Below are 21,914 nucleotides of genomic sequence, written 5' to 3' on the forward strand. Positions count from 1 at the left end.
GTAGGTACACATTTTTTGTGATACTAATCACAAAAAATGCGTAGAACTTAAACAATAAACTAGTTAGGTTAAGAGGTTACATTCCGACTACATATTGTAACAGAGGAAATAGAGGTAGTGTGCTCCGAGTTTATAATATATGCAATAGGTCAAATCTTTTCTAAATCCAAATTAGCGGAGTAGCACTATATACATCCTACTCTATGAGTAGCACACGCCGGGTATCTGTTAGTTTTCTATATTCAAAAGGTGAATCATTACTAGGGAGGTAGTAGGTCCTTTAGGTTACTTTGTTTACAATAATATCCATGTAACTAGGGTTGCCAGACGTCCGGATAAAGCCGGACATAGGTAGGCTTTTTGATTGTGTCCGGTCAAAATAAACGGTGTCCGGCTTTTGTTAGGCTTTTTGCGTTTCGCAAACGAGCGTGGCCGAGGGCAGGCGAGTCGACTGCCGGTTGCTCCCGCAGCTTCAGGCTGCAGTGCCGCCTGACAACAAGATTTATGACAATAATAAAAAAAGCTTGATTTTACATACAATTTTTTTGTCGTACCTATTAATATTAAGACACAAAATCCTCAATAATGTAGGGTGTCCGGCCTTTCTACCTAAATGTCCGGCGAAACTTTCTGGTCTGTCCGGCTGTTAGGTTTGGCGACCTGGCAACCCTACATGTAACTAATTCACCAGTGCATGCGAGTGTAAATGTTTTAGAATTTTATGGAGTTTGAAGCAATTTTACAATTTACTAGAGGTATATTATAAATACAATATTAATTGAAAATGTAATAATTATTACAATATACCTAGGCTTCTCCAAAAATATCAAATATCAATTTTGGTTGCAGTACATGGTGCTACCACAAGAACGACAGTGGCGCCCTCATTTAATTTTAACTCTTTTCGGTCGATTTATATCTCCACTCCACGGTTTACAAATTGACAATGACACTTGGCACTTGGCAGTGACAGCCACAAGTAAATGTTTTTTATTTTCAAAAGAGCGGTTCTGGAGCGGTCGGTTTTTCTTTGGGTTGGGCTTTAAAATTAAAGATTTTAAAATATGATGAGTTAAAGAATAGTCTTAGTGATGAGTAGTGTTATTTATTTGGTAATCTCCTCTTATGTTGAGATAGTCCCGTCCCAAAAGTGCTAAATAACGTCGCTATAACCAGCCATGGCAAAGTGGAAGTTATCCCGTCAAACATTTGGGAATGATGTTTTCGAATTCTCTGAAGGGGATAAAATCACCATCGGGAGAGGAATGAACAATACTTTAACACTATCAAGTATAGTTATATCCAGAAACCACTGCTTAATAGATGCTCAAAGAGATGAAGTATCAATCACTGATTTAAAGGTAACATACCTTTCAAATGTAAATGTAAATTGTAATGACCAGTAATCTAAACAAGCAGGAAGACAAATATGGTTAATTCTATTGTACACAATCTTTAAACTAAACTGACAGGTCTAAATCTAGTGCTGTCCTTTTCCACAGAGAGAATTTTATGAAAAAGATAGATAGATTGTGTACAATAGAATTAGCCTCGTTGTGGCTAATTCTGTTGCATAGAATCCCTAAACTAAACGAAAATGACAGGTCTACATGTGTTACTACTTGGTACCCCTTTTATAATGCTCCCTGCAGAAAAGAATACACTAGGTACACAAGAATACACTAGACCTGTCAGTTTAGTTTAGAAATTGTTTACTACAGAATTAGCCACTTTTTACACAGCAGTTGCACAGAGTTGTTAGTCCCCGAGATTATGGACAGCAAAAAAATTTTATAATATATTTAGTGGTTTTACCTAGTTATATTTCTCTCAGACTTATTATACTTTAATACAATGTCCAATCACTTGTAATGATCATCAGCAAGGTACATCCTAACATTTGCAGACCATCAAACTTGCCACTTGCTGAACTTTTTTGCTTGTTTTGTATTTTACTGATTTATCATTGACTGAATTACCTGATATCTAGAATTGACTGATACTGGTTAAATATCCTTATTTTTCTGACGCTTTCAGCCCCTGGTTTTTTGCTAAAGGTCCACCTACAAAAATACAAAAAGTATGTAAAAAATAAGCAGAACAATAGGGCCGATTCTCTTGTACAGTTCTTGTAATTCATGAAGGCTAGTGAACTCTACGTTATTTACATGGTCATTGCGTAAGTGTACGTGAATGTTGGACCAATCAGTAAGAGCTGGCAAACGCAAACATTTAGTGAACCTTACGTATACCGATACGACTTAAACACAAGCATGAGTCAGTGGCCTTTGTGGCAAGAACTATACACAATCTCTAAACTAAATTAAATTAACGGGTCTAAATCTAGTGCTAACCTTTTTCACAAGCAGCATTATGAAAGTAATAGCAATAGATTTACTGTCATTTTAGTTTATTTTAGAATTTGTTTACAACGTAAATAGCCACATTACCTAATGAAACCTCAATTATAAGTTAAACAGAAGCTTGCAGTCAGAGAAACAGAGATATACCTTTGCATTTATAATATTAATATGGATATGAATTGACATCTAAGATGTTATATTTGTTGTAAATAATTAGCTGGTAATAGAAAGCAATTACTTAAGTAGTGCACTTTTCTACTAAATATGTTTCAATTATATTAAAAATATGTATACTTTACAGAGTTCAAATGGTATCTATGTTGGATTGAAGAAAATACCAGCACATGTACCTCATGTACTGACTGAAAATGATGTCATTGGTTTTGGATGGACTGATGGAGCTTCACTTAGAGCCATCAGTGATAATGAGAAGTATGTTTTCAAACTAGAGAAATGTTTACCATCTATCACAGAAAGACTACAATTTCAGGACAATCCATTAGATGATATAGAAGCAGAAATTGCATCATTTGATGCAATAAAAAACAGGCCTAAAACAAAGGCACCATCGCCTGTATTCAAGCCAAAGTTACAATTAAAACGAAAGCTAGATCTTAAGTTTGAGAATGATGAAATCAATAGAGAAGAATTAAACATTGATGTGGCAAAGGTTGATGAAGATATAATCAGTATCATATCTGATAGTGAAAACGAAACCAATGCACAGAAAGAATGTGCAGCAAAGAAAATAAAGTTGGAACCAGATGCAGTTATAAAGCTTGAAGATGAACCGAAAAAGTCGAAAAAGTGTGAGAATGAAGACTTTCAGTATGAAGCATTTAATGTGAAACAAGAACATTTCGATTATAATGATGATCCAATAGAAATTAACAGTGACAGTGATAGTGAATCAGAACACTGGTTTAGAAGGTTATCTCAAAGTTCACCAGGCAAACCATTGAAAAATGATATGAGTGAAAGAAAAGGAGATACTCAACCTGAAGATGGTTCCTACAGTCAGTTAGATGATGTGTTCGAAATCATAGATGATGAGGATGAAGAGGAAGACTTTTTGGATGATTTAATATCAATTCCTTTTGAACCACCTGGAAATCTCCGTTATAGTGAAGACAATTCTAATGCACTACCAAAAGAAATGCTTCCAGATCCAATAGAAAATCCTATTGAACTGGAAAATATCATACCTGCTAGTAATTTTATAAAAGAAAAAGAAAAAATAGCTTCACCTAAAGCAATATTAGAAAATGTTCACACAGAAATTAGTTCTACAAAAGCAGTTCCTATTCTTTCATCCATTGAAGAAATTAGTTCTGGCACTGATCACACAGAAAACGTTATTGGACCAGTATCTCCATTACAACAAAACAATAATAAAATATCAAAAATGGCTCAAATGATAGAACCACTTTATAAAACAACAAAAAGGAAATCTGTGTCTCACAACAAAGATATCTCAGAAAGTAAGTAATATTAAAATTATAGATAACTTTTCTTTTAATTTCTAGTTATAATTTGTTGTTTAGTACTTCAGTTCTTAATTCACATTAAAATTATTTTTCAGGTAAATCAAAATCTCATAAGTCAACCAAAACAAAAAAACATTCATCACCCAAAAGAAAAATGACAAACTCACAAAAAGAAGAACGGAAGAAGAAACTCAAAGAGATTGCTTGTAAGGATAAAGATGTTGATGATACTAGTAGAGATTTAGCGAATAGTACAAACAAGTCTGTTGTCAATGTAAAAATTACTACATCTAATCGAGGAGCTTTCCTTACTGATGCTACGCAGGCTGCTGTCAAGCCTACTAAAAAAAAAAATATCATGGAATCTTCAAAATACGAATCAAAAATTACATTTGTAAAATCCAGCACTAGCAATAAAAATGACAAGGTCATTCCATATGAAATAAAAAGAACCAGAGAGAAATGTGAACAAAAGGAAACTGAAGATTGGTGTCAAGCTCAAGCAGACTTGCATAAATTACCAGTTGTTGATACTGATACTAGAATTCCGTTCAAAAGCTTGAAACCACTTACAGAAAGTGAAGAATCATGTTTGGGAAAGCCTGTATCGAAAGTAGAACCTCTACCACCAGAAAAACCAACAAAGAGAGTCCGATTCTCTGTTTCTGCGCCAGAGGTGCATGAATTTGAAATTGAGCCTGGCAACCGATTGAGGAAAACGAGCTTAGTAAAAACAACATTAGTGGATGTCCAAAAAATGCAAATATTCTCATTGGAAAAGATAACACTAATCACGATCCTTCGTTGGAACCCTCATTGGTTGGATGAACAAATGAACATTTCTGAACCACCTCCAATTTTGAGTCATAAAAATCCACCTATGGCTATTTTTCAATCATTTAACAGCCACAAAGAATATGTTGGGTATGGATATATTTTTCATTCTTTAAACCAATACTTTTTTCAGCTATTCTTTCTCTTACAAACTTTTGGACTACTTAAAAATAACTGTCCAAGAATAATAATAAGGTAGGGTTCAGTAGCCATACTACGACTAGGTGCTAAAAACTTTGACAATGTTTGATGTTACCCGAAAATTACAAGTACGCTGTACCTGAAATTGTGGACCTGTTTTTAGCAACTTGATTTTCGTCATTGTGGCGCTGATAGCATCAGTGAGCATTTTAATAAAGTATACAGGGTCTCAGGCATGTCTGAGAGTCCTCCATAATGTTCTCAAAAGGTGTGTGAAGTCTGCCAATCCGCACTTGGCCTGTGTGGTGGACTATGGCCAAATCCTTCTCATACTGAGAGACCTGTGCTCTGTAGTGAGCTGGCTATGGGTTGATCATGATGATGACGGTACAGTCTCTACCGCCGTAGATTGACAGCTACAGTGTGACGATCGCAATCACCTCTGATTGGGAGACACTGTAACTATTGGTTCCAACACATATATACCTACAGATATGCAACTAGCGTGGCCCCCTTAGTCCTCTCGCTCAAGCAGAGGTACTTACATGTGAAATGTTATTCCTTCTATTTTACGTTCGCTTTGGCTATTGTAACATAGTATACTGCAACCCGCCATTGCACAATAATTTCAAAAACAAAAAAACAACTCAATTATTTGTTTGACACACTCGTTGCTCATGCTTCACCGGTAAATTGGAAAATTCTCTATATGCTATTTATTTACAGAGTTATTGGAGACTTACTTCTGATGGAAATTTGGGAATGCATTACACAAGCATTTAGTCGGCCACGTAATCAATATAAAGAGTTTCAATTTAGAATAGAATCATGTCCAATGGAACCACCTGCACAAGACAGAAACATTCATTTAACAAACATGACTGTTAACTGTACGTATTACCTCCACTTACAGTATTACACATATACATTTTATTCCAAACCCTATGTACGGTTTAAGGATGCTTTTAAAATATGGTTTACTGTATATAAAAACTACCTTTACTTTGAAAATAGTTTTTTAGTAAATAAAAAATCGGTTAAGTCAATTGCAAGTCGCACTTAATGGGCTCTGTACCATCGTACGACTATGCACTTTAAAATTTTTTTTATTTGCATAGTGGCCATTTTGAAGCCTTTATTATTTGTTGTTATAGCAGTTATGAGATAGAGCCCGTAGACAGATGGACAGAGCCCCGTTAGCACTCTTCGGGTACAGAAGACTTATTATTAGGATAATTGCTACTTAATTATTTACCTATGTAGGTTTATTTTTTATTTTTTTATTCAGATACAAGTTAGCCCTTGACTTCAATGTCACCTGGTGGTAAGTGGTGATGCAGTTTAAGATGGAAGCGGGCTAACCTGGAGGGGGTTTGGCAGTTTTTATTAAACCCATAACCCACCCCTTTGGTTTCTACGCTACATCGTACCGGAACGCTAAATCACTTGGCAGTATGTCTTTGCCGGTAGGGTGGTAACTAGCCACGGCCACCCACCAGACAAAGACATTAAAAAGAGAAACTTAATTTCAGTGTCATTGCCAACATCTGAAATTAAACTTTCGCCCAGAATCGGAGAGATATTGATGTTGGAATTTGGGCCTGAAAACGCTAGGTGTAGCAGATTCGTCTATGTACACAATTGCAGGCAACTACCATCACCTCCAAGTTAGTATTTTGCCTTAATAAAGCCCTGTTTGGCAAGCTCATAAACACGGATGTATGCGACAGGTTGAAATGGCAATCGGGGAGGGAACGCCCCGCACACCTGCGCAGCACTCGCGCTAACCCGGTGCGGGCGAGCGCGGGTGACGTGCGGGTGTGTGGGGTGTCCCTCCGCCTCATACCATCTCAAGCTGTCGCGGACTTTATACAGGCTCTACCGTGAGACTGCGGGAACGCCTTTACATATAATTTGTTACTACCCTGCGCTAATGCATAAACATAGTCTGCGCCAACACACAGTGCACCCGGAACTGGAAGAGGCGAGAAACATATACCTCCCAAGAAGCTTCTGCTGTGCTTGGCAGCAATCGGTATTGGCCGGGAGCTGTGGATGGCGATCCCAATTGATGTACAACGGTGAAAGTGATGCAAGGCCGCCAATCCCAAGAAGAAGAAATAAAGAACGATCACAATCGCATCTGGATCTGATTGGCTGACACCCTTACCTTAAAATGCACAGTTGCAGAAAAAATACACTAACTTACGTACTACGGACGCCGAATACAGAACACACTGCAGTGTGACAACGTGCATCATAATATTCCTTGTATTACAAACTTTTAGGAGCTGCTACCGCGATGCGTCGCTAAGCCATTCGTGCAGCAGCCATGTGTTTGATGTATAAGAGCTTCCAATAACCAAAAATACCAAATAGTACAGTACGATTCAAACTTAAATGCGTCTGCGTGAAGTTGCGACAAGTGCGCAGTTACCCTTCCCGGACACCCAAAATGTGTGGTGCGCAAACTTCAGGGGCGCATTTACGTTTGAATCGTACTGTAACATTAACTTGTAACCCGACTGCAAAAATGGAGTTTGAATGCGGTTTTAGTACAGCTGACATAAATATACATATGGCAAATTCCGACCGACAGCGCAGTTCGCGCTCTAATGCGGGCGCTCAGGGCGAATTTCACGCGGAGCGTACTTGCCCATAAGATGCCTATTTACCTTAAAGGTACTTTTATTTTGCTAATTATTTTATTTCAGACAATAAAAATTCATTCTTTAGTATATCGCTGAACGCATCGTTCACAGAGAAGATGAAGTTTCTGAAACCCGGCGAAGTAATCACCGGCCGAACTTTGGCGTATATAAAGAATGAATTGATGTTATTCGAAGCAATCGAATACTTGGCTGGATCTTCGCTAAGCAGAGCCATTTTAAGGCCTGAACCTCAGCAATATCCCCGAATTGAACTCGATGACAAAATTAATCTGAACTCGCAGGTACATATTTATTTATTACTAGCTGATGCCCGCGACTTCGTCCGCGTGGATTTAGGTTTTTGAAAATCCCGTGGGAACTCTTACGAGAGTGACATAGGGAAAAGTAGCTTATGTCTCCAGGTCTTTAACTATACCCATGCAAAAAATCACGTCAATCCGTTGCTCCGTTGCGATGTGATTGGAAGACAAACCAATAAACCAACAAACGAACAAACTAACATACTTTCGCATTTATAATAAGGGTAGCAGTGAGTGATACTCAAACTAAAAGTTTTGTTTCGATTGAAGCGGCGATGTTGATCTTTAATCTTCTAAATATATAAAAGGAAAAGGTGACTGACTGACTGACTGACTGATCTATCAACGCACAGCTCAAACTACTGGATGGATCAGGCTGAAATTTGCCATGCAGATAGCTATTATGACGTAGGCAGCCGCTAAGAAAGGTTTTTTTGAAAATTCAATCCCTAAAGGGGTAAAATAGGGGTTTCAAATGTATGTAGTCCACGCAGACAAAGTCGCGAGCATAAGCTAGTAAATAATAATTATTACATTACTGACAGACGTCTCAGACGCACACTTAGGTGCAAATAAACTACTGTGTCTGTGCTAATTTTTTCAGTCACATTTTAGACGTGCATGCATACCAGTTCGTCAGAAAACCTTGCTGCACCGACGCTTAGGCGCGCTCTATTTTGTCGCTCCTAACTAATAGTAAGGGACACCCAGTGCGACCCGTCATTTTTGGTCCTTCGAGCCGGATCGACTTACTTAACTGTTACTCTACTAATATAACTATCTGCATTATATTTAAATGTACTCATTATATTTGAAGGTAACTCAGTGTGACCTGTGCATTTTTGTGTCTTTGGGCCGGATCTATCTACTTAACTGAACTATGAATCATGAAGTTTAGAAGAAACTTATTATGGTTAATTTGGCGCGCACAGCCATGATTTGCCCACAGAAAATACTGAGCAATGAATAGAAATAGGTTCTAGTAAGGAAACCGAACTACCCAAGAAAAATTTGCTGATGGATTTTTTGTTTTAATTGCAGTGGACGAGGGAATTGAACCCTAGTCAGAAGCTGGCCGTCAGCAACTCAGTATCGGCCGCGCTGGGTGACCAGCCTGCTATACAGATGGTGCAGGGGCCACCGGGCACAGGTACTACAATGACATGCTGATGATCATTTTACACACTCAGTCAACCGATAGAGTCACTTGCTGGAGATAGGTCTCTTGAAAGGATTTCCACAAGCCGCGGTCTTGCGCTGCCTGAATACTCGTTCCCTCCCTGTAACTCGTTCGATGACGTCTGTTCACCTAGTGGAGCAGCCAACGCTTTCCGGCGCGAGGTCGCCAGTCTAGCACCTTGGGAGTCCACTTCCTACGTACCTATCTCCTCACTTCATGTAGAGAAACTTCAAGCATAGCTATCTCCATCGCCCGCTGAGTGACTCTGAGCTTTTTTCTTATGAGGCTCATAGTTAGTCACCATATCGCGGATCCAAGATTCAAGAATTGAAGAATTTTGAACAAGAAGACATCTTGAATGTTGCCCTTACAGACTACATAGCACGAATCCGGAAAACGTAAAAAATGCGTTCTATTCGGTGTTTGCGGCAAACCTGGTTTTCTTCGCTTCACGCTGATCGTAGGCGCTAATAAGTCAATATTATGTGTGCACTAGATTATGCCCGCGACTTCATCCGCGTGGACTACACAAATTTTAAACTCCTGTTTTACCCTTTTAGGGATTGAATTTTCATCAAAAATCCTTTCTTAGCGGATGTCTACGTTATAATAGCTATCTGCATGCCAAATTTCAGCCCAATCCGTCCAGTAGTTTGAGCTGTGCGTTGATAGATCAGTCAGTCACCTTTTCCTTTTATATATTTAAATATAGATTAATATGCAGCGCACATCACTTTCCTCCCGTACAGAACAAAACGATGGTAATATATGTACCCAACATTGAATGGACCTTACATTATCACTAATATTAGAGTATCTATACTAATAATATTGAAATTGTTTATATCTGTTCTCTGTTCACGGCTTGACCAGTGACTTACTTAACTGTTACTGTGAACTATTTCACTAAAGAAACTGAAATAGCTGTCATGAGATGCATCATGTTGACTGATACAGGGTAATTTTACCCCAGGAGTTGAGGATATCAGCTAATTATGATAAATTTTTTTGTTTGCAGGCAAATCAAGCGTTATTTGCGCCATAGTGATGACATTTTTCTACGACGCGTCGGGCAAAAAACAACAGAATAGGGGCAAAATCCTAATATGTGCCACGAGCAACGCCGCCGTCGACGGACTGGTCATCAGGCTACTCAATATCAGACAAAGCTTGCCGAAATGTATTTATGAATCTTAAAAATATATTAGAACTTACTTTTTATTTTCTAATTTTGTCTTTTACAGAAACATCGCCTCGGGTGACGTAAGCATATAATATGTAATACCCTTAATATCTACTTATTAGAGTTTCGTACCTCAAAGGAAAAAGGAACCCTTATAGGACCACTTTGTTGTCTATTTGTCTGTCAAGAAAACCTATACGGTACTTCCCATTGAGCTAAATCTTATATAACAAATAAAGGAAAATATCCGAAAACCGTGAATTTACGGTTACATCACAAAAAAAGTTGTGTGAAAAAATTAATTTAATTAATCACATATTCAATCATTAACTTGCAGTGTTCTATATAAAAGTGATAGGTAATCTTGCACGATTGTACCTTTCCGAGTCCGACTTATTATTAAATACGATAGGTCAGTTGGGGCGGCGCGGCCCAGCCCGGCCCGGTCATTTCGTATCCCAACAAGTCTAAGCCTACGTTGACACGGTACGAGGGCGCTCGGACCGAGTGTAGTTACTCGTGGCTACAGTACGCGGCAGAAAATAATGTACATCGTCCTTTAGAATGACATTTCGGCTTTGTAGAGCGTTGTCTCTGTCACTCATACCTATATGACGTTTTGTCAGTCAACGACCCAGACGTCAAAAAGCTAATAGTTTAGCGTAATTTACTTCTTTTAACAGCTATTCTATCAACAAGTCTGCTACAAATCTGGATCGAGTGTCTTCGTACCGTGCCAACGTAGCTTAGACACAGAATCCTTGCGAAGGCTCGCTCCGCAAAGACTTTTAAATAAATAGCGACCCTTGCGGTCTAAAGTTTAATAAACGCCTCTCTTTCTATCGCGTAAACTCTTATATCTCTCCCCCTTATGAGATCGAAGGGGATCGGAAGCCGCTGGCTGGTGGCTGACGCTGCCGTAGGTACATTTATCTCGGGTCACGTGACTATGAGCCCGGCCTGGCTAAAGAGCTTCCGAGACGGTCAAGCACGGAGATTTTTGCTAAAGCCAAGCATTTTGACCGTTTACAATGTTTGCTTAGTGCTTGAGTCAAGCATTTACGTGCTTGACGCTGATTGACGCACAGTGTTCGAGATATGAGAAAAGTACCGATTGCTTGACCAAGCAATAGCGACCGTCAAATAGCTTGATCAAAACTACGTGCTTGACGTCACGCCGCTTGACCGTCTCGAAAGCCCGTAAGATAGGTTTTTGTTGCATTAGCGGAGCGGTTTCGCATGGTGCGCGTGGGGCGGCTGGAGTCCATGCACAAGGCGGCGGCGGACGTGAGCTCGCAGCGCCTCGCGCAGCGCGACGCCGAGCGCGCGCACGCCGACTGCGGGCACCCCGGCCTCGACGAGGAGGTAATGTGCCACGACCCTTACCTCGACGCGACAGGTTTGTCACCTACATCCAACCCTGGTAACTGACGGCCATTTTTGTGTTTCCATATCTGAAGTGTGCCAATGGGACCCTATTACTAAGTCTCCGCTGTCCGTCCGTCCGTCTGCCCACATGCAGCCCGCTGTATGTGGTAGTGTGGTAGCAGCAGTAGGTAGGTGAACCCTTCTCGTTTAGTGGAGAGACCCTTAGCTTAGCTTAGATATTTTCATTGTTTCCAGATTTCCAATTTAGAAGCAAAAATAAACATGTGGAAGACTGCACAGCGAGAAGCAAAGAACCCGGAGCGAGTGGCCTATTGCCAGAGCCGGGTCAGCAATATTCAAGACAGGCTCGCGCTGGTATGTGAGAGTTATTATTAAAGTGCCTATTACACTTGCCTGAATTTAGACGTCCTAATTAGGGTTTAGGAAAAGGAAGCAAATTTACGTTTCTGATCGCTCATCACACTGAACTTAATTTAGTCACTGAATCAGTTTGCAGTTAAAGTGCGATGGCGTCGGACGTAGTGAGTGCAACTTCTTTGATATCCCAATCCCTGCTGCCCGCTTTTCCCGCGAACTAAAATAATAAGGTAACACGTGCAAACATAGACGCAAGCGTGCAGTGACTGAACCAATCAGCGACTAAATGTAATAACACCTTCCTAAATCCCTTTCCTAATTAGGATGCTGACTGAGTTAGTACATTGGCAACCATATTTTTCCTAATTAGGTTACTTTTTAGCATACTAACTTGCTAAATTCGATCACACGTCTTGTCACGATTAAGTAACTGAACCATTTAGGACGACTAAATTCAGTGTAGTGTAAAAAGCGCTTAACTTTGCACTTTACCTTTTTTAGGGTTTCGTACCTTAAAAGGAAAAAAAGGAACCCTTATAGGATTACTTTATTATCTGTCTGTCGGTCTTCGGTACTTCGTATATGGCCAGCGTGAGTTAGCGAATTACCCGGACTATGGACGCACGGCCCATTATACATGAAACACATTGTACTGATGTGTTCCAGCTGCGCAAGGGGTCTGGCAGCTCTAGCGGGCCGGTGGCGGGCGAGCGCCTCGTGCAGGCCGAGCGCCGCACCATCGAGGGCGCCGACATCGTCGTCACCACGCTCGCCAGTGCGCACAACTATAAAATGAGGGGGTAAGGCTGGAAATATGTATTATCATCATTATCAACAACCGATAGACGACCACTGCTAGGCATCGGGTCTCTTGTAAGGACTTCCACACGCCACGGGCTAGATGGAGGCGGCGCGCCGCCTCCATCTAGCGGTTCTCTGCGACTCTCCTGAAGTCGTCTGTCCACCTAGTGAGGGTCTTCCAACGCTGTGCTTTCCGGTGGGAAGTCGCCATTCCTTGGGACCCCAACGTCGTTCGGTTTTTCGAACTATGTGCCCTGCCCATTGCCACTTCAGATTCGCCACCCTATGCTATGCCGGTGATCTATGTCGGTTACTCTGGTTCTCCTACGGATCTCCTCATTTCTGATTTGGTCACATTGTAGAGTAACTCCAAGCATATAAGAAATATGTATAGTTCGAGCAAAACAACTTCTCCAATCTGAATATCTGATTAGGCGTTGTACAAAAACCGATCTAACTGGGCTTATGTATTTTTGGCACAAAATGTTGCGACTTTTGGAAGCTTTTTAGGGTTTCATACCTCAAAAGGAAAAAGGAACCCTTATAGAACTTTGTTGTCTGTCTGTCCACCTGTCTGTCGTGTCTGCCAAGAAAACCTATGAGTTACTTCACGTTGACGTAGAATCATGAAATTTGGCAGGTAGGTCTTATAGCACAAGTAAAGGAATAAATTGAAAACCGTGAATTTGTGGTTACATCACTTGAGAAGTCCTCGGCTTCGCCTCGGCCTTGCGATGATACTCGGCCAGTAATCGCTTTATTTCAGCTGGATCCTGTCTTCTGTATATTTTTAATTACTCACATAATAATATTCTAGTTAGTGTAAGTGGCACTGCCGTTCTAAATAGATATAAAAAAAAAAAAAAAAAAAATTAAATAGTTTTTTTGATTATTTGATCCTGTTGCGGCCAACATTGCTTTATCTCTTTCTCGATCGTACACTACAGCGAGTAAATCTGTCCTTCTCCCTTTTTTTGACTTGGTTCTGGCCTCTTAAGGCTCAAGGGTCGCATCGCGCTGTGCATCGTGGACGAGGCGGGGCAGGCCATCGAGCCGGAGACGCTGATCCCGCTCACGCTCGACGTGACGCGCCTCACGCTCATCGGCGACCCGCAGCAGCTGCCGGGGTACATATGCTCGCAGGTACAGATGTTTGCATTTAACCCAAATTGTGCAAACGGCGATGCTACTACTTTTTTGAATTCATTTGTTTACTTTACTGGCAAATAAGAGAAAGTACCATTCAAGTCACGGCCGAAATAACAATTATTAATCTTTAATCTAAATATATAAAAGCAAAAGGTGTCTGACTGACTGACTGATCTATCAACGCACAGCTCAAACTAGTGGATGGATCGGGCTGAAATTTGGCATGCAGATAGCTATTATGACGGAGGCATCCGCTAAGAAAGGACTTTTGAAAAGTTAGGGGTTAGGGGTTTGAAATTTGTGTAGTCCACGCGGACGAAGTCGCGAGCATATTAAGCTAGCTAGGTTTAAAACACGAAGTAAAAAATTTGAGGGGAGATGACGAGTAGGAGTGTTCGATGTCGCCGGAATATGATACAAACGGGCATACAGGCGTAAATATTCCCTAGTCGCATGCTAGACACGTTTCGTAATTGTGCTCGTAAATTATAGCAAAACGCCGAGTTTTTCAGTGATGATCCGCAAAAATATAAGCATTACAATAAATTTTAAGGCAAGTGGTGTTTCCTATTACCTGTAAGTACAGCTATAATATGATTAAATTAAAAAAAACAACCTAAAAGCTATTGAAAATCACAAATTGATTGATTTTTTCATAAATCATGCTCCTTTTTAACGCCTACTAATACGTGCCCACGCCCCAACTACGCAATGAAAAGAAGTGCAAGATTATCGTTTACACAAAAAAACACTGGCACGTTCCATGTCACGATAGTGATAGCGTATGCGTACATTATTTTATCTCTTTGCGCGTGTGTTTGTGACGAAAAACTAGCTTGGAGACAGTGGGTCCCATACAAATTGATCCATCCAGGAACTCCTCTATATTTTATACTCCGTGGCTTAAAAGGACTCTGCTCGCTTCGTTCTTCCAATATTACTCGACCGTACATTGTTTTATTTCCGGTTAGTACACTTTGAATCATGAATCGACAGCGAGTCAAAACGCGTTCTCTCTCCCGTTCATATTGTGCAGAGCAGTGCCAGTGAAGGAAATAGTATTCGCTATACCACCAGTGAAAATACGTCGTACGTATTCCGCAGCGCGCCAAGAAACACGGTCTCGGCGAGAGCCTGTTCTCGCGGCTGACGTCATGCTCGGAGCTGTGGGCCGAGTCGCCCGTGGTGCTGCTGGACCAGCAGTACCGCATGCACCCCGCCATCGCGGAGTACCCCAACCGCGCGTTCTACGACGGCCGCGTGCGCTCCGTGCCGCCGCCCGTCGCCGGCCTCGCGGGCCCGCCCTACATGGTTCTCGGCATCTCCAGCGGAGACAAAGGACAAGGTAAGAATTGCCTGCTACAGTTATTATTAGACCTATTTCGAGACAAAATGTCACTGCGACTTTGTTCTGCAAAATCCATTGAAAATCCATTAAAAATATTTTTTATTTATTTATTTATTTTATGGATAGAAAGATAGATGATAAATGATATATTGAATCAAAATATATTTGTAGCTTAGACGTCACATCACAATATGACCGATATTTCCTTTTTAACCGACTTCAAAAAAAGGAGGAGGTTCTCAATTCGTCCGAATCTTTTTTTTTTTTTTTTTTAATTTTTTATGTATGTTCCCCGATTACTCGAAAACGCCTGGACCGATTTTGAAAATTCTTTTTTTGTTTGAAAGGGTATACTTCAAAGTTGGTCCCATTTCAATTTGGTGAAGATCTGATGAACATCTTCGAAGATAGATACTGGAACTCCTGAACGGATAAGAGTAAATTGCTCGCGATCAGTGTAATAGCTTAGTAAACAGTAGATTTTTAACCAGTCATAGCATAATTCCATGGGGCCACTAAAAATTGTGAAATAAAATTTTTTTACAAAAAAAATAAAAACCGACTTCGTTACACAAACACTAAAAATTGAAAAATAATTTAATTTATTACCGAATATATTATGTATACAAGAGTTAATATAGTTCCATAATAATATTTTTTGGGGTCGGTGCCAATGAGGTGCCATTGTGGAGTCCCATAAAAATATGAAGTCTAGACGATTCGCGCAGCTAAAGCTAATTGGCACCGGCACCAAAAAATATTATTATGGAACTATATTAACTCTTGTATACATAATATATTCGGTAATAAATTAAATTATTTTTCAATTTTTAGTGTTTGTGTAACGAGGTCGGTTTTTATTTTTTTTGTAATATATTAGTTTGGACACGTTTTAAATGTTATTGTGCATTCAGGAGCTTCGGGCGCGAATGAGATGGAGGCGTGGGGCGTGGCGCGCCTGGCGGCGGCGCTGGCGCGGCAGGCGCGCGCGCGCCACCTCTCGCTCGCCGTCATCACGCCCTACAGCGCGCAACGCGACCTGCTGCGGGACTACCTGCGCCACTTGCACGCGCCGTACGTACCTACAAGTGTTCTCTCCAAAACTAATTCCAGCCGCAGCAGTCCGGCGCAACGAAGACTAGCCAATGGGGATCTTCAGGCAAAACTGATCTCCCAGGGGCAGGCCACTTGAGGTCCGGCCAATGCAAACTGTCTTTTTTAAAGTCTCTTACTACTAAGGAAGATTTAAACTATGGCGTTTGATAGCTCAGTATAGCCGGTTCCACAGATGATACTATAGTATGCGACAGGTCGAAATGGCAATCGAGGAGGGAATGCGCCGCACACCCGCACAGCCACTGCGCTAAGTCGGTTCGAGCGAGCGCGGGTGACGTGCGGGTGTGCGGGGCGTCCCCCGCCTCATACCCCGATTGTCATCTCATCCAGTCGCGGACTAAACCTCTATGGCCTGTTCGCTTATGCGCTACCTGTTGGAATGCATTGGCAGTGTGGATCCCCGTTGCACAGGTTATATTATAGTGTACCAGAACTACCAGTATGTCCGCAAACGCATGTGCACTCTTATAGCCCGCTGGAACGGCAACTCTACATAACCGGAGAGAGATCAGGCGCATATTATTAATGCTATTTTGTAGGATTCTGTGGTCACGCTCAGACCTAACCTATTAGATAATATGTAGTGAGATATTTACTGCTATAATCACTGGTGTGCACTGTGCAGGTCGGAGGCGCGCGTGGAGGTGAACACGGTGGACAGCTTCCAAGGGCAGGAGCGCGACGTGGTGGTGGTGTCGCTCGCGCGCAGCCACGGCGTGGGCTTCCTCACCGACGCGGGCCGCATGAACGTCATGCTCACGCGCGCGCGGCAGCAGCTCTTCGTGTGCCTCAACCCGATGGCCTTCGTCGTGAGTATAGCCCCAACTGTTACAACTTTGGTGGCCAGCCCTCCAGGGGCAGAAGCGTGACGTGGTGGTGGTGTCACACGCAGCCACGGCGTGGGTTCCCTCGCCGAACGCCGCGGCGTCAGGCGTTGGTACCACCAAAAATCACTTACAGAGCCGGTTCAAAATTAGGGCCCTTTTTTGTGGCGCCATCTGTAGAACAAAACTAATTACATAAATTCGCCTGCATTCGATGTTATTTACAGCATATGAGCATAATAATTTTGGTCCTTTTGTGCGTCCAATTTTTTTACTTCCGCACGCGATTTAATAATAGAATTCAAACTTATTGGCGGCCGGATGTAGTCACAAATCGCATCACAATGATCTTTCCGCACTGTTCAGCGGACTCGCTCTCAAGCTTACTTCTCAGCCGCCAAATAACATGGAATCGAGACTACTGCTTGTGACGTCCTACATGTAAAACATATTTATAATTTAACTAGCTGATGCTCACGACTTCGTCCGCGTCGAATTAGGTTTTTAAAAATCCCGTGGGAACTCTTTGATTATCCGGGATAAATAGTAGCCTATGTCACTCTCCAGAGGGCCTAACATGCGCCCCGCGAGAAAGTTTTGTCTACGCATTATCTCGTGTTTCTTCATACAAATAAGACGAGTAAATGCGTAGACAAAATTTTCTCGTGGTGGTGGTGGTTTCATGTTAGCCTAACAGGTCTATCTATACCCATGCAAAAAATCACGTCAATCCGTTGCACCGTTGCGACGGGATTGAAGGACTAACCAACAAACAAACACACTTTCGTATTATAATAAGGGTACTGATTTTGTTTATTAAGATAATGCCCGCGACATCGTCCATGTGGATTTCTATTTTTGAGAACTCTTCGTATTCCCATGATAAATGTACCGTCTCTGGGATGCATGCTATACCTGTAAAAACCGGTTGGTTATACGGATAGGACGTCAAGTAACAGACACACATTTACGCGTCCATTATATTATAGTATAAATTATTTTGTTTCAGAAAAATAACCAATGGCAAACATTAGTCGACGATGCTCGAAGAAGAAATCTTTATCGAACACTGCCAAACAAATTCTGTCAACCGGCATCAAATGGTTCCATGTCATCCGATGATATTCTCAACTATATAATAAATCCTAAATCTAAATGACAAACTTGTCATAGATAAATTTAAAATAAAATTGTCTAGAAGCGGTCAATTTCTATATTTAACCAAAGCAGCTTTACTTAGTTTATAGTGATTTTCCAATGTTAAATGTTTTATATAGGTAGTGTTCGACCGAATATTTGGCTTCGGTCAAAATGGCCGAATGTTTGGCTAAAGCCGGTTTCTAGCAATCGCCGAAAATGAACGAACTATCTAGCGCCAGTAGAAACTTTTTATTTTATAGGCTAATGTTTGGCTGCAATCAGACCTGGTGGCAAGTGATGGTGCAGCCTAAGATGGAGCGTGCTTACCTAGAAGATGCCTATTCGCTCTCGACTTGGCTACCCACATTATAATTGGAGGTGAAAACTGATGCTGGAAGGGTGTTCCAAATTTTAGCGGTTCGAATTAGAAATGAGGAGGCGAATCGCGTCGTACGTATGTATCCGCGGAATTTCTACTACGTACGTACGGGTGCAAACCTTGGCGATGCCTTGCGGTACGATAGTAGAAGGGTGAAGGAAGAAACAAGTTGAAAAGTTCAAGGGCACACTCTCCGAAATATATCCTGTAGAATACCGATAGACAGTCAACTTTGCGCCGATGCTCCAAACTTTGAAGTTTAGAATTGCCCAGCGCTTCGTTACCAATGAGTGTTCTAGCGCGACGGTCCACTGAATCCAATGCATCAAGCTGATGAAGTACCTACCGTTTGACTTTCTTGAGGATGCCAAGTTTCTTGCCAGCAGTTTTTGCTTTGGATTTGATGCACTGTCCAAAGTTGAGATTGGACGATATGTTGATTCCTAGAAGCTGGACACAATCGGTTATCGAAACGGGTATATTTCGGAAAGTCTGAGAGAGTGGGAATGAACTCCCTCCGTTTCGTAGTGAATTAACACACTTGCGTATTGGTGGCATTAACTAGATTGGCGTCGCGCGTCGCCCCAATCGGACACCTCCAAGGTCAAATGAACGCGTTCTACCAAGGCCTCTCTCAGCTCCACTAGTACGGGAACCGGATACGTATCTCTGTGTAACGATGCTGTCGTCTGCGTACCCAAAGATAACGGGTTTTAGCAGGTCATAAATGTGCAGCAGAAAAAGCGTTGCAGAGAACTGACCCCTAATACCGGCATTAATCGCTATTAGATCCGACGAAGAGCCGTCCATACTCGAAATGATCGTTCGCTCAAAAAGTCTAATATCCAGTCACAGAGACCAGTGGGTATCCCGTTTTAGCTGGATTGAAATTGTGAAATTAGGTTCAACAAGACAAGAATGAACTTAAACTTTTAAAAAAACATATTTTTTTTCACTTTTAGCCAATCATGAACTGAATTTCTTAGGATTATTAAATATTCGGCTTCGGTCCAAGGTAGCGGAAAAAAAGACTTCAGGTTCGGCCAGAAATCGACCTTCGGTCGGACACTAGTAACTGTCATGCATGTTTGTATACATCCGTCATTGTTGTTCACTAAAAACGATTGCCTGATAAACATTATAACACACCTTCGAAAATAATGAAAATGACCCAGCATCGGGCAAAATAATTTATTTATTTATTGTATAATAGGAGATAGATTGAAGGTCACAAATATGCATTTTGTTTTACATAAACACACAAACAGTATAAACTAATCACCAAGCTTGCCACACTGTGCTCACTATCGTAGATTTTTTCAATATCGAGACGCCATAGTAATTTACGAGTTAGAGAGAGAGAGAGAGTTACGAGAGAAACCACAATGACTTATATTTTCAATGATGTATCAACTTTTATTTTTGTGCTTATCAACTAAACGGTTCTAATAGTTTCTTTTTAAAATAGCTGTGACACTGTGCGAAAAACTAAATGCATATATTTTGTGACCTATTAAGTATTTACATCCCATATATAAATTGTTTTAATTGATTCTGGGTTTTTTTTTTCTATTTTACCTTTTAAATCCAAAATTCTCTCTTCAAACAATACAATTCAGTTAAGGTGCATTTTAATAAGCTAGTAATGTGTAGGTACTTATTTTAAAACGCATAAAATATGTAATGTAACAGCTATTTTTTGATATGTTAAAAACGTAATGATATTAAGTATATTTGTGATAATATTATGTAAGGAATTAAATCTTCGTTATAATTTTTATATTCCCCACTCAAAGTTACAAATGTACTTTTTGTTTTTTTTTGAAATTTCCAACTAAGTTAATCAAATATTATGTTGCATATTATTATAATGTAAGTTAACTATTATTTTATTGCCATTTCATTGATCATTACTGTTGATTTCAAAGGCGTTCATTGTTGAATGTAGGTAAGTAGTATTGATAAAATATCGACAGGTGTTTCCAAAGTGTAAAAAGTCTGAAATTCAGTGAGTTTAGATAGGTATAATCATGATTGTTTTCTTGCAAAGTTTCTGTAAAGTGTATAAAAAAATTTCATACAAAAGTTTGTCAACATGGAACAATTTCTTGATAACAACAATGATGATGAATAATTATTTAATTCTCTAGGAAAGGCCTATTACAACAGTGGGATATCCACAAGGACCATAGGCTGACGACGATGATTCGAAATGATGAACCCATATTTAGTTGGCAATTTCTTAAAAACCGATGATAGCTTCCATGATAGAATTTTAAAATACTTTTGTGTATTATCAATTTATATGTCGTATTTAAGTTTTTTTAATGTAATGAACAAGCAATAATAATTAATATGTAATAATTGTCAATTCATCCACACGTTAATTTTGCGGTTGCTTAATAAACGCAACACCCTGCCACTAGACGTAAGTTAAGAAAATTAACTATTATTGTACTGCAAATCATTGACTTATTTTTAATGCAAACTGTTTAATGAAAATTTCTGGTATACCGTTAGTGGTACTTTAGCTGACTGACTGCGGCTAACCATTTTTTTAAATAGGCTATTTCAGAAGACTCACTCGGTCGTCCCTTCATTCAGTTTCTGGGGTAGGACAGGACAGGAGTCGTCAGGATCATTATATTTCGTTTTGGGCTAGTCAATGAAGTACGCCGACAACCGAAAGCACACACTTCCATTTAACATTGAACCTTATATCAGTTAGCGCAAGGAACAGATTTTAAAAGCCATCTTGGAGAAGGATATTATTTCTCAACTCACCACTAGGGCTAGGATATTGCTTTTTATTATGTGACCATAAACTACACTTTCTAAATATTATTATTTCGTTTAAGAGTATTCTTATTGAAGTAAAAAATGTATTATTAATCGTGTTTTTTTTTGCTGCCCATTAGAATACCTGACCTTATCAGTTACTTAATATGATGACGAGACGAGCATCGATCGGCACGAAATACATATTGCAGAAAACATGAAAGGGTGCAAACACAAAACTGCGATGCGACCTCGCATCGACACGAGCTCGCACGACGTATTGCAAGAATTTTGCGATCATTTTTTTTATTCAGATACAAGTTAGCCCTTGACCGCAATCTCATCGGTAGTAAGTGATGATGCAGTCTAAGATGGATGCAAGGTAACCTAGAAGCGGTATGGCAGTTTTTACTAAACCCATATAGTATAGGATCCCAGTATAAAACTACCTTCACCGCGCTGGTTAATGGATGA

The 21,914-nt window shown here is 40.4% G+C and overlaps 1 protein-coding gene across 2 annotated transcripts; it reads left to right on the forward strand.

Moving 5' to 3' along the window:
• Positions 1-978: 978 nt before the first annotated feature.
• On the forward strand, positions 979-21,554 carry Setx (Senataxin). 2 transcript variants are annotated; one of them, XM_034975357.2, is made up of 16 exons: positions 979-1,361; positions 2,665-3,844; positions 3,946-4,774; positions 5,552-5,715; positions 6,358-6,492; positions 7,540-7,778; positions 8,838-8,946; positions 9,995-10,156; positions 11,385-11,524; positions 11,783-11,902; positions 12,572-12,705; positions 13,705-13,849; positions 14,960-15,200; positions 16,118-16,277; positions 16,945-17,128; positions 18,153-21,554. In XM_034975357.2, the coding sequence occupies exons 1-16, from the start codon at positions 1,179-1,181 to the stop codon at positions 18,300-18,302; spliced, it is 4,275 nt and encodes a 1,424-aa protein (XP_034831248.1). In that variant the 5' UTR covers positions 979-1,178; the 3' UTR covers positions 18,303-21,554. The 2 variants fall into 2 exon arrangements, with proteins under 2 accessions (XP_034831248.1, XP_069358997.1); XM_069502896.1 differs by lacking the exon at positions 6,358-6,492.
• Positions 21,555-21,914: the final 360 nt, after the last annotated feature.

This window comes from Maniola hyperantus, chromosome 14 (genome assembly GCF_902806685.2).
Source record: "Maniola hyperantus chromosome 14, iAphHyp1.2, whole genome shotgun sequence".
Taxonomy (NCBI): Eukaryota; Metazoa; Arthropoda; class Insecta; order Lepidoptera; family Nymphalidae; genus Maniola; species Maniola hyperantus.

Bases quoted from the DNA above. Each gene is read 5' to 3' on its own strand.
- Setx (XM_034975357.2), top strand. From the start codon at position 1,179: ATGGCAAAGTGGAAGTTATCCCGTCAAACATTTGGGAATGATGTTTTC. The intron at 1,362-2,664 runs GTAACATACCTT...TATACTTTACAG, and splicing joins TATCAATCACTGATTTAAAG to AGTTCAAATGGTATCTATGT. The intron at 10,157-11,384 runs GTATTTATGAAT...TTGTTGCATTAG, and splicing joins CAGACAAAGCTTGCCGAAAT to CGGAGCGGTTTCGCATGGTG.